The following is a 13925-nucleotide window of genomic DNA, read 5'->3' as shown; positions in this document are numbered from 1 at the left end:
GAATTGGAGGATTACGGAATTTTTTTTAACTTACAAAAAGCATAAACCATGAACTTTGCGTGTTTTATGAGGTAATTCCTATTTATATATGGACATTTATATGTTTATTACTGACTATATGTCAGAAAACTCACTAATATTGCACTAGGTTTTCTGCTTCTGTACTCCTGGTGCAAGTCTGGAGTGCACATCAGTAAATTGTCCATTCATTTTTAAAAGCATAAAACGTATGCTTACATGCGTTAAGGCAGAAACATAAAGACAAGAACCACTTTGACAATGGAAAAAATAGAGGGGGGAGTTGAGAGAGTAGCTGTGGGCACAAGGGGGCTGTGCAGAGGGAGATTCACACATACGTTCTGCATGTAATGAGCTATCAAGCTATTGGAAATGGCACTAGGTAAAAGTGAGACTTCTGCACAAAGAAGGAATGGAAAGATGGAGAAAAAGCAAGTTATCCATAGCTGCAGTTGAAGCCCTTTATCAGGCAATTACAGAACAAAGTTGGCGAGTGAGAACCCGATCACCTTCCTGCGTGCTCAAGTAGGATATTGTGCATGCAATGTACATTAAAAGGATTTCATTGTTCCTTTGCCATCCAGGATGAACAGTGGCGAGGAGAGGTGCTGAGAGAAAACCTACGACAACAGGAGGATCACCTCAAGGTTGGAAAATGTGTCTACTGTGAAATTATATTTATACAAAAGTGACAGTACTGCTTATATTTATACACAAAGATTCAGTGTAGTTGGAATCATTGCTATTTCCATTTCACCATTATTACAGACAATTTATCAGAAAATAGTTGCCATTTTACATAGGAACTGATTGTAATGAGACAGGTAGAATGCATCACAATGAATAATTCAATTCATGAGGATGACTGTAAATTTACTCAAGACAGAGGACTGTCTCAGTTCATATATTCATCCTACCTCATTATCTGGCATAAGTTCTCTGTATCCCTGAATTTCTTCTGCAACGTTTAAAACACAAATCATTCCTGTTATATTCGAATTCCATAGAACATTGCAATGTATTTCTACAGCTAACGAACAGCAATATTAGAAAACATTGAAGACCACAGAATGGTTTTTCATTTGCAATATGCAAAATTAAGAGTTATATTTGGAGTTATGAACTGTTGAGAAGGAGTAATCGAAAGGTTGAACATCAGAGGTTCACACTCATGACTTCCCCACATAGTCGGTTTCCAATCCTCTATGTGCCATCAGGGGAATATTCTAAAAAGATCCCTCCTTATAGGAAAGATTGAAAAATCTGAACGTTGAGTTATTTTAGGCTACACATGCCCTTCCTAACAGTTCATGCAACAGTAAAGTCGCAGTAGCCTGGGAGCAGCTTAATCTAGAATTGGTGGGTTTGTCAGGGAAGCCTAAAAAGGAGAAATTAAAAATGCAGAGTGAATAATAAAACTGTAATTTAACTGAGGGATTCAGATGACATTACTGATCTTGAGAACATTTACTTTTTAATGAATTGAAGTTTGCCACTGACCATCAATTATTCTCTTGTTTAGGCACAGATTCGTCAGTGCGTGTCAAAGCAAGCCGAAGCACTGTGTAAGCGAAAGCAGCAGACAGAGGGCAATCTGACCAGCCTTAAAAGACGTGTGGATGCACTGGATGAACTTGTCAGCAGCACCAGCGTCGACTCATTTCACCAGTACCAGGCTTCATTAAACGATGGGCGGAGCAAGGTGGGTTGCAAAATCTAGCAATCTGAGATGGGCACACTAGCCAGGATTGGCACGAACCAAAACCCTCCTTGGGTTCTAGTGCAAGGAGAGGCTGTTCGAGAAAAGCTATGGTGGGAGAAAGCTCAATTCAAGGTTTCATTGAATTCATTTAAATTGAATAAGGAAGCAACATTGATGAGTGGAAATAGTGCCCACTGAATCTGTCATGAATTAAAAAGCTGTAACAATTATAACAAGATTGTATGGTGAACAATTTCTTAATATTCTGTAAAAGATCAGACATCATTCGGTAAAAGACTTTTTCATTTTGCTAATGTGAATGAAGCTGGCTGGTATAAATTTTCACTTCTGTTGGGAAACAGTAGACTATCCAGTTTCTTTTGTTTATGAAGACATTTTTAAGTCAGCAGTATAAAATCTTCCTTACTTGCAAAACAAACTATTTTCAGCTATTTCCCACCATGTATTATCTATATCTGACAAATGTGTGAACAGTGCCAATAAGAAAATCAAAAATTCTTCCACTCTGATTTTTTATGCTTCTGATCAAATAGCATAAAATAAAATGTTCCATGTGGATATCGTTTGTTCAGATTTATCTGGCTCTGGAAATGCCTTGCTTAGGATATTTACCAGTAGGTGTCCTGATTGGGTAGTCTGCAGTTTTGTATCTTCACTCCAGACTTCAGTTTGCTGCCACTTTAGAGCCCAACAAATTCACAGTTTAGCTCCAAGTGTTTGGCTAAGAACAAGTCACCATTTCATTACAGTGAGTGGGGCTAGTATTTTGATGGATATCCTGGGTGCTGTGCTTGATTAGTTATTTGTACTTTCTCAGTCACAGTGCTACTGTTGCAACTTGTTTCACTCACTGAGAGGAGAAAGTTCAGCATAATCGCACAAATGATTTAAAATATGAAATGGAATAGGAGCTGAACTGGTGTTAGTGTCACAACTTCTTTGGCACTGGAATACAGGGAAAATTGCAGTGTGAGTCAATATTAGCTCTAGTTTTCCCACTTGGATTTGCTAGAATTTTATTTTCAGAATTTTTTTTTTGGGGCAAATCATTTGTGCCACTTTATGCCTTTTGATTTCATTTTACTTTCTAGATGATGTGTTGAACTTTTCAGGTTTTAACTACCTTTTGTTTACTCTACTTATCCCTATTGAAAATACATGTAATTTTTTTTAATTGTTCTTAGGATGTGGGTGATACTGGCATGGCCACATTTAGTGCCCATTCCTGGTTACCCTGAGAAGGTGGTGGTGGGCCGCCTTGAACGGCTCTGGTGATGGTGCTCCAGCATTTATGGCTTTCTTTTGTCTCTACTATATGGCACTAGCATGAGGCACTGCAAAATCTAACTAAAGCAGTGGGTCCATTCATTCTTATTGAACAATATAAATAGAAATAAATATGTTGGTCTACTTTGTAGTAGCAATCTTAGCCAAAACTGCTCCTAGAAACCTCTTTTTTTCATTTGAATGTATGTGAAAGTATGTGTGATTGAACAAGTGTTCCTTTTACCAGAGTCACATTAACTGGTTTGTACTACAGCAGTATTTTTGTTTGTATATTAAACTGTATATAACTTTACATACTGACTACCTTGTTACAAACTTCCCTTCCTGGCCCCCATGTTAAACAGGGAACTCCAGGCCAGTTAGCCTGACATCAGTCGTCGGGAAAATGCTGGAATCCATTATTAAGGAAGTGGTAACGGGGCACTTAGAAAATCATCATATGATTAGGCAGAGTCAGCATGGTTTTATGAAAGGGAAATCGTGTTTAACAAATTTATTAGAGTTTTTTTGAGGATGTAGCTAGCAGGGTAGATAAAGGGATGTAGTAAATTTGGATTTCCAAAAGGCACTCGATAAGGTGCCACATAAAAGGTTGCTACGCAAGATAAGGGCTCACGGGGTTGGGGGTAATATATTAGCATGGATACAGAAAACAGAGAGTAGGGATAAACTGGTCATTTTCCGGCTGGCAGGCTGTGTGGTAAACCACTGTTTGTATTCCTGTTTGTCCTGTTTGTATTCCACTGTGTACATGCCTGGACATGCCTCGGCTGACTCCTCCCACAGGTCCTAGTATAAAGGTGACTGCTCCCCAGCCCTTTGTATCCTGGACCGGTCGACCACGCGAGGCAGACCTCCATTCTGTTGTTAATAAAAGCCTTTAGTTACTCTTCTAACTCTCAGTCTTTTATGAGTAATTGATAGCGCATCAATTTTATTAACAACATTTTTATAATGGAGAAGATCCTCACACCAGCATGCCTGGACTTAGATCATCGGGAGGCGGACTCATCCACCAAGTTTACTCACTGGCTTAAGTGTTTCGAAAAATTCCTGACCGCCTCCGAAGCAATCAAATTGGACGAGGACAAACTGGATGTCCTGACCTCCAAAGTGAACCACCGAGTGTACTCGGTCATCCAAGACGCGACCTCGTACGCGGACGCTATCAAGCTCCTCAAGGACCAGTACACGCGCCCAGTGAACGAAGTGTACGCCAGGCACCTCCTGGGGAGTCGTAAACAACAACCTGGGGAATCGACCGTGGAATACCTTCAGGCACTGTCTGTGCTTGGCCGGGCCTGTGGTTGTAAGTATGTAAAGGCCGCCGTGTACACAGAGGAACTTATCCGGGACGCTTTTGTAGCGGGCCACAGATCCAATTACACCAGACAGCGACTGTTGGAGCAGAGTAACCTCGACCTCAACAAGGCCTCTGAACTCGCACTATCGTTGGATGCAGCCTACCAGGGCATGGATGCCTACTCCTCTGCACCGTGGACGCCGCGGGGAATGACAGCCTGGGACACTGTAGGACCGCCTCATAGCGCCGTGCCACCCCAGCCACACCCCAACAACGGCCCAACTACCGCAGCAGTGTCCCAAGGCCAGACAGCAGTGCCCCAAGGCCAGAAATGCTACTTCTGTGGCCAGGCAAAACACCCCAGAGCGCGCTGCCTGGCGAAAAACGCGATCTGCTCGGGCTGCGGGAAGAAGGGACACTACGCTAGCGTCTGCAGGGCCAAAGCCACCCCGAACCCCAGCAGCGCCGCGTGTGGGCCATGCGGGCCGCCATCTTGGACCTCCCCGGCCATGTGCGAATCACCGGTACAGCAGCCATTTTGGACGCCTCCAGCCACATGGGGATCATGGACGCCGCCATCTTGGACGACAGCCGGGACGCAGCAGGCCCCCGACACCGCCTCATCTGATACCCGCAGCGACACACCGACCCCTACGCTGGCATCCGTTACACTGGACCAAGCGAGACCGCACCAACTGGCCAGTTCCACAATGGACATTAAGGTAAATGGTCACGATACAATCTGCCTTTTTGACTCTGGGAGCACGGAGAGCTTCATCCACCCCGACACGGTGCGGCGTTGCTCTCTCCCAGTCCTGCCTGCGCAACAGCGGATTTCTATGGCCTCCGAGTCCCAGTCGGCGGACATCGGCGGCTACTGCGTGGTGACACTCGTAGTAGACGGGACCGTGTACGATCATTTTAAACGTCTGGTCCTGCCTGACCTCTGCGCTGCCGTCCTGCTGGGGTTAGATTTTCAGTGCCACCTTAAAAGTGTTACGATGGCGTACGGTGGACCCCTACCCCCACTCACAGTCCGCAGCCAGCAGCTTCCAAATTGCCCGCCGCGCACCAGGTGCAACCTCTCCACACTGAGTCACCCCCCCACCACTGTTTGCTAACCTCACCCCCGACTGTAAGCCCATCGCCACAAAGAGCAGGCGATACAGTGCCGGGGACAGGGTTTTCATTAAAACCGAAGTGGAGCGGCTCCTGAAAGAAGGGATTATTGAGGGCAGCACCAGCCCCTGGCGAGCCCAGGTTGTGGTCGTTAAGACCGGCGAGAAGCAGCGCCTGGTCATCGACTACAGCCAGACAATAAATCGCTACACCCTGCTGGACGCCTACCCACTCCCCCGTATAGCTGATATGGTCAACCAGATCGCGCAGTACCGCGTCTTCTCGACCATTGACCTGAAATCAGCGTACCACCAGCTCCCCATCCGCCCTGAGGACCGCCAGTACACTGTCTTTGAGGCAAACGGCCGCCTCTATCACTTCCTTAGGGTTCCCTTTGGCGTCACCAACGGGGTCTCCGTCTTCCAAAGGGAGATGGACCGGATGGTAGATCAAAATGCGTTGCAGGCCACTTTCCCATATCTGGACAATGTGACCATCTGCGGCCGTGACTTGCAGGACCATGACGCAAACCTCGAAAAATTCCTCCGCACCGCCCAACTCCTAAACCTGACATATAACAAGGAGAAGTGCATATTCCGCACAAACCGCCTCGCCATCCTTGGCTGTGTTGTGGAACACGGAGTCATCGGCCCCGACCCCGACCGGATGCGTCCCCTTATGGAACTTCCACTGCCCCACTGCCTCAAGGCCCTGAAGAGGTGCCTAGGGTTTTTCTCCTATTACGCCCAGTGGGTCCCCTACTATGCGGACAAGGCCCGTCCGCTGATCAAGTCCACCTCTTTTCCCTTGACGGCAGAGGCCCGCTTAGCCTTCCACCGTATCAAGGAGGACATTGCCAAAGCCACCATGCACGCAGTGGACGAATCCATCCCCTTCCAGGTGGAAAGCGACGCGTCCGACTTTGCCCTGGCCGCTACCCTCAATCAGGCGGGGAGACCCGTGGCCTTCTTTTCACGAACCCTCCAAGGCCCGGAGACCAGACACTCCGCTGTTGAGAAGGAGGCCCAGGCGATTGTGGAGGCTGTGCGTCATTGGAGGCACTACCTGGCCGGAAAACGATTTACCCTGCTCACTGACCAGCGTTCAGTTGCTTTCATGTTTAACAACAAGCAGAGGGGCAAAATCAAAAATGACAAGATCTTGAGGTGGAGAATCGAACTTTCCACCTACAACTACGAGATCTTGTACCGGCCCGGGAAGCTAAATGAACCCCCGGATGCGCTATCGCGTGGCACCTGCGCCAGCGCGCAGATCGATAGACTGCGGGCCCTCCACAATGACCTCTGCCACCCGGGGGTCACCAGGTTCTTCCACCTCATCAAGGCCCGCAACCTGCCTTACTCTATTGAGGAGGTCAGGACCATGACCAGGAACTGCCAAGTCTGCGCTGAGTGCAAACCGCACTTTTATAGACCAGACAGGGCCCACCTGATAAAAGCCACTCGCCCCTTCGAGCGCCTGAGCGTTGATTTTAAAGGGCCTCTTCCCCTCCTCCGACCGCAATGTGTACTTCCTCAATATTATTGATGAGTACTCCCGTTTCCCGTTCGCCTTCCCCTGCCCGGACATGACCAGTGCCACGGTCATTAAATGTCTGAACAACCTCTTCACCCTGTTCGGCTTCCCCAGCTATATCCATAGCGACCGGGGCTCATCGTTTATGAGCGACGAACTCCGTCAGTACCTGCTAACTAGGGGTATTGCCACAAGCAGGACCACCAGTTACAACCCCCGGGGGAACGGACAGGTGGAAAGAGAAAATGCGACAGTTTGGAAGGCCGTCCTGCTAGCCTTAAAGTCTAGGGGCCTTCCAACCTCCCGCTGGCAGGATGTGCTCCCCGATGCGCTCCACTCTATTCGATCACTGCTCTGCACTGCCACTAACGCCACCCCTCATGAGAAAATGTTTGTCTTCCCAAGGAAGTCCACATCGGGGACATCGCTACCGCCATGGCTGACGTCCCCAGGGCCGGTCCTACTGAGAAGACACGTGAGGACCCATAAAACGGACCCCCTGGTCGAGAGGGTCGACCTCCTCCACGCCAACCCCCAGTATGCTTACATCGCATACCCGGACGGACGGGAGGACACAGTCTCCATAAGAGACCTTGCACCCTCGGGGGCCGCAGTAACCCACTACCACCCCCCCCCCCCCCCCCCCCCCCACGATCCGATATCCAGCCCCAGCAGACGGCAGGCCTGGGCCCCGTGACCCGCTCGACATCTACGAGGACGACACGCCTGTGCCACAGCCTACGCTGGACTCGACGCCGGAAGCTTCACTACCCCTGCTGTCGCCACGCCGATCACAGCGGCAGACAAGGCCTCCGGAGAGACTCCAATACACTAACTTTTAATACACTTCACCCCGCCGGACTCAATTTTAAACAAGGGGTGAATGTGGTAAACTACTGTTTGTATTCCTGTTTGTCCTGTTTGTATTCCACTGTGTACATGCCTGGACATGCCTCGGCTGACTCCTCCCACAGGTCCTAGTATAAAGGTGACTGCTCCCCAGCCCTTTGTATCCTGGACCGGTCGACCACGCGAGGCAGACCTCCATTCTGTTGTTAATAAAAGCCTTTAGTTACTCTTCTAACTCTCAGTCTTTTATGAGTAATTGATAGCGCATCAGGCTGTAACTAGTGGGGTGCCACAAGGACCAGTGCTTGGGCTTCAGCTATTTATAATCTATATTAATGGCTTAGATGAAGGGACTGAGTGCAATGTATCTAAGTTTGCTGACGATACAAAGCTTGGTGTAAAAGTAAGCTGTGAGGAGGACACAAAGAGCCTGCAAAGGGATATAGACAGGTTAAGTGAGTGGGCAATAAGGTGGCAGATGGAGTATAATGTGAGGTTATTCACTTTGGCAGGAAGAATAGAAAAACAATATTTTTAAATGGTGAGAAACTATTAAATGTTAGTGTTCAGAGAGATTTAGGTGCCCTCGTACAGGAAACACAGAAAGTTAGCATGCAGGTACAGCAAGCAGTTAGGAAGGCAAATGGCATGTTGGCCTTTATTGCAAGGGAATTGGAGTACAAAAGTAAGGAAGTCTTATTACAATTGTACAGGGCTTTGGCAAGGCCACACCTGGAGTGAGTGGGTGGGCAATACTGTGAGTACTGTGCACAGTTTTGGTCTCCTTATCTGAGAAAGGACATGCCTTCGAGGCGGTGCAACAAAGGTTGACTAGATTGATCCCGAGGATGAGAGGGTTGGCCTATGAGGAGAGATTGAGTAGATTGGGCCTATACTCCCTGGAGTTTAGAAGAATGAGTAGTGAGCTCATTGAAACATATAAGATTCTGAGGGGGATTGACAGGGTAGATGCTGAGAGGTTGTTTCCCCTGGCTGGAGAGTCTAGAACTAGGGGGAGCATAGTCTCAGGATAAGGGGTCGGCCATTTAAGACCGAGATGAGGAAGAATTTCTTCACTGAGGGTTGTGAATCTTTGGAATTCTCTACCCCAAAGCGCTGTGGATGCTGCGTCGTTAGTATATTCAAGGCTGAGATAGATAGATTTTTGGACTCTATGGGGATCGGGCGGGAAAGTGGAGTTGAAGTCGAAGATCAGCCATGATCTTATTGAATGGCAGAGCAGGCTCGAAGGGACATATAGCCTACTCCTGCTCCTAATTCTTATGTCCTTATGTTCTTAACTGATATTGTTATTGGTACCCTCTCCTCAGGTACCATCCACCTCCCCTTCAAATCTGCGTCAACACCCCCACTTCATTAAAAAACCCACCCTTGACCCCTCTGTCCTTGCAAACCACCGCCCCATCTCTAACCTTCCTTTCCTCTCCTTGAACGTGTTGTCGCCTCCGAAATCCGTGCCCATCTTTCCCGCAACTCCATGTTTGAACCCCTCCAATCAAGTTTCCGCCTCTGACACAGCACTGAAACAGCCCTTATCAAAGTCACAAATGACATCCTATGTGACTGTGACCATGGTAAACTATGGCTCCTCATCCATCTCGACCTGTCTGCAGCCTTTGACACAGTTACCACTCCATCCTCCTCAACACCTCTCCTCCGTCTTCCAGCTGGGTAGGACTGCCCTCATCTGGTTCCATTCTTATCTATTTAGTCTTAGCCAGAGAATCACCTGCAATGGCTTCTCTTCCCGCTTCCGCACTGTTATCTCTGGAGTCTCCCAAGGATTTATCCTTGGCCCCCTCCTATTTCTCGTCTACATGCTGCCCCTTGGCGACATCATCCGAAAACACATGTACGACGCCCAGCTCTACCTCACCACCACCACTTCTCTCGACCCCTCTACTTCTCTGATTTGTCACGCTGCTTGTCCGACATCCAATCCTGGATGGGCAGAAATTTCCTCCAACTAAGTATTGAGAAGACCAAAACCATTGGGGGGGATTTTTAACATGATTGACCACGTGTGATTGGGTGCAGGTGGCGGGGTTAAATCAGGCAAAATTCTGAGCGTGTCGGGAACCTGTCTCCAACCTGCCCACTTCCGGGTTTAACAAGGGGGCGGGCAGCCGACCTGTTCCCAGGAGGCGGGTTGGCAATTTAAATATTTTAATGAGGCTGGCAGCCTCTGATTTAACCTGACTAGTGAAACGCTCTCCTGGCCGGCCTCCCATCTTCCACCCGCCATAAACTTGAACTCCTCCAAAGCTCTGCTGCCCGTGTCCTAACTCTCTCCAAGTCTCGCTGATCTACATTCGCTCGCGGACAGCAACGTTTCGATTTTAAAATTCTCATCCTTGTTTTCAAATCCCTTCATTGCCTCACCCCTCCCTATCTCTGTTACCTTCTCCAGCCTTACAACCCTCAGATCTCTGCGCTCCTCCAATTCTGGCCTCTTGCGCATTCCCGATTTTAATTGCTCCACCATTGGCAGCTGTGCCTTCAGCTGCCTGGGCACTAGGCTCTGGAATTCCTTCCCTAAACTTCTCCACATTTCTACCTCTCCGTTAAGATGTTTCTTCAAACTTACTTCACCTGTCCTAATATATCCTTATGTGAATCGGTGTCAGATTTTGATAATGCTCCAGTAAAGCGCCTTGGGACGTTTTACTACGTTAAAGGCGCTATATAAATGCAAGTTGTTCTTGTTGTTGTTTCAGTCTCCTCTCCATGGAATAGTCCAATCACCTTCCAGAAGACCAGCTGAAAGATCTCTTCGACCAAAGAGTGTCCATTTGCTTGTTGCAGATGCACATGTTTCTGTGAAAGATGCAGGTAAAGAGTGGCTTGAGTAATATTTTTTTTAATATCCAGTTTTAGCTATATCTTCCAGCTATCGGACCTCGGTATCCTGTATTGCAAATTAATACATAGAAGTTACAACACCGAATTAGGCTACTCAGCCCAAGCACTTCATGTTAGTATTACCCTCCAGACAAGCAATAGTTCTAATCACATTTACCCATCCTGTTCCCACATCCCTCAACCCTCAGGGACGCTCAGTGAGTAGCCCCATCGCCTCTGAGTCAGAAGGTTGTGGGTTCAAGTCCCACTCCAGGCACTTGAGCACAAAAATCTAGGCTGATACTTCAGTGCAGTGCTGAGATAGTGCTGCATTGTCGGAGGTGCCGTCCTTTGGATGAGACGTTAAACCGAGGCCCCGCCTGCTCTCAGCTGGATGTAAAAGATCCCATGGCACTATTTTGAAGAAGAGCAGGGGAGTTATCCCCGGTGTCCTGGCCAATATTTATCCCTCAATCAACATCACTAAAACAGATTATCTGGTCATTATCACATTGCTGTTCATAGGAGCTTGCTGTGCGCAATTTAGCTGCCGCGTTTCCTCCATTACAACAGTGACTACACTTCAAAAATACTTCATTGGCTGTAAAGCGCTTTAGGACGTCCGGTGGTCGTGAAAGACGCTATATAAATGCAAGTCTTTTTTCTTTCTTCCACCCATGAAGAGAATAGATCAGATTCAGAGTACAGGGTAAACTGGGATAAACCCACCTCATAATATTACCTGACTCCTTAAAGAGCCTTAAAATTGATTTTAATAACTTCAGATCTTAACCTGGTTCCTACCTTCTATTCGGCAGGGGTTACTGGCAGTTTGGGATAGGTGTGGTCGGCATTTCTGGGGAAATGGGAACAGGTTGGCACTTTGGGTGGGGACCCTCTGTTAGTGAACCTTCTGCACTCTTCGCTTCGGCCTGCATTTTTCTAAAATACTTCCATAATTTGCTCATGCCTTCGTAATAGCAATTACTGCACTTCAGAAAGTAATTCACTCTTATCTAGAATAGGCCACTACACAAGATAATTCATGTGAAGAGGCTCTATATGGTGTGTTTTTTTATATAGTATGGGCCTTTTAAAGGTGTGAAACAGTCTCCAGGTATAGTGGTTGAGAGGCCTTTCATTACATTTGTTAAACGTTTAAAGTAAGATAGCGAGGCAAGCAGGAAAGATGGTAAACAGTTGCAGGATCTCATGGGTTTCTGGTAGAAGACTGACCTCAAGCACGGTGCATCTGATGGTACGTACATTGCCAACGCAGGTCTCACCAAACTCGTGAGCGCTCAAAAAAAACTTTGCAACTTTTAAGGTCGACATAATTTTCTTTCATTTAACATCTACAAAAATAATTTCTGTGCTCTCTAACGATTAATGCTAGAAACGTAACAAAAATGTACAGAATGTTAATAGTATTGGAATAAAATTAAAACATGGTAATCTTGTTATATTATGGTGCAAAAATACCACTGAGGTACTTAATAGGTTAGCCAAGCTTAACGCTACAGTGTCAACATGCAGGATTCTGAGGATCTTATCTAGAATAGGTCACAAGTTCAGTGGCAGATAACTCCCATGGATTCCTGTAAATGCAGTAGATATGATGAAACCAACTCAGGAAAAATCTATTCCATTCCAGTAAACATCAGGGCATATGGTATTCATCAGCAAAGATAGTAATTTACATAGATAACAGACCAGATAGACAGCAGTAATAAATCGACTTGTAACCAAGACTGCACAGGCACTTTTTGACTAGTTTACTGCAAAGACCCTTGCTGTTCAGTACAATTTTATTGATCATGATTTTTAGGCCAGTTTGATTCAAATTTTTGGTATAGGGTATTTTATGCTAACAGACCGTGTAATCTACTTTAATGTATTTACAAAACATGACACTAAATTATTTCAGAAAGTCTCCTGTCCTCTCAGATTGGGAAGAAAAGGTTTGAATCCTGGTCTTTGCAGACTCACATAGGCCTTTCCTGGCCCTGAATGTTGCCAATCTCAGCTGGTTAAAAGTCACAGTGGGACTACCTTGAGTCACACTGACTGAGTACGTAGCACCATTGTAGGAGCCCATGGGGATTTTGATAGTGTTTGCCTGCTTAACAGTCACTGCACTTCACATGTAATTCATTGTATGTGCAGTGCTTTAAGATGTGTCTAGAGGTGTGACTAATGAGTTATATAAATGCATGGCTTTTCATTTTCTGTCCTACAGAAGAAAGTTGGTAATTTTCCTGAGCTCCTTGCTGCATAATGGAGTGGATTCAAATGGTGCAGATACCACATTAACCAAGAGTACGTCCAAGAAACCAGACCTACCTCAGTCATACTGCGTCATCAGTCTCCCCGTGAGTCGTCCTGTAGCTACGCTGCTGGGTGTGCGTGGTCTTGTACCTACTGCTTTCTCTTTGCAGCTCTCATCGTGGTTGCTATTGAATGAAACTAGTATGTACCATACATGTTCAACAGTTCAATTTAGCTGTTCTGGGACATTTAATATTTATCGCAGCTGGTGTTTTGAGATCTGAACATTTAAAATTTTTAATCAATATTTCTTTTGTAATTAACACAATTCTGTGCTGTGACTGCGCAGCAAATTTGTATATTATATTTATATAAATATTGTATATGTGCATTGTCCTTTGTAAATTTTGCATTTTATATGTTTTTGTAGTAATAAAAATTGTCTGAAATACTGATTCTGTTTCTTCCATATTTCTATAAAAGCTAGCTCATCTCCTGTGGCAATCGTTCAGGGGTCTGGAACCCAGTTGTGATGTTTGATAACGTTCCTGTGAAGTGCCTTGGGACGTTTTACTATGTTAAAGGCACTATAGAAATGCAAGTTGTTGGTTAAATGCTAAGAGAGCTGTAAACTTCCTTTACAGTCACTGCTCAGGTACTGTCAGCGGGGAAGATGTCTAAATATTCATATCCTGTGGTCAACTAGAGGATAATTGCTTAGGGATGCTTTCTGTAGATTGGCAGCTGCTTGTAAATCCCTGGCCTCTGCCCTTGGGAAGATGTCTGATTATCAGGGTCAAAAGACTCAGGAAAAAATGACTTGCCGCCTTTCTATTTTTTTTAATACTTTTGGGACTTTGTAGTGTGACATCTGAGGTGTGATGGATGTGCTGGACACGAGATTTTTTTCTCTCTACTGAGAGGATGTGCTGTTCTGAGGACTGAAGCATTAAACCATGC

The 13925-nt window shown here is 46.2% G+C and overlaps 1 protein-coding gene across 3 annotated transcripts in view; it reads left to right on the top strand.

Moving 5' to 3' along the window:
• The window catches only part of cntrl (centriolin), a 121865-nt gene extending 108445 nt beyond the window's left edge, over positions 1 to 13420 (top strand). For all 3 annotated transcript variants that reach the window (XM_085965555.1, XM_085965554.1, XM_085965556.1), the window contains exons 41-44: positions 603 to 665; positions 1541 to 1720; positions 10574 to 10688; positions 12937 to 13420. In XM_085965555.1, the coding sequence (XP_085821681.1) occupies positions 603 to 665; positions 1541 to 1720; positions 10574 to 10688; positions 12937 to 12950 (372 nt within the window). In that variant the 3' untranslated portion in view covers positions 12951 to 13420. The remainder of the gene's footprint in view (positions 1 to 602; positions 666 to 1540; positions 1721 to 10573; positions 10689 to 12936) is intronic.
• Positions 13421 to 13925: the final 505 nt, after the last annotated feature.

This window comes from Somniosus microcephalus, chromosome 23 (assembly GCF_052327205.1).
Source record: "Somniosus microcephalus isolate GS21.2 chromosome 23, FLI_Smic_1.0, whole genome shotgun sequence".
Classification (NCBI taxonomy): Eukaryota; Metazoa; Chordata; class Chondrichthyes; order Squaliformes; family Somniosidae; genus Somniosus; species Somniosus microcephalus.
This window is presented reverse-complemented; position numbering and strand designations above follow the sequence as displayed.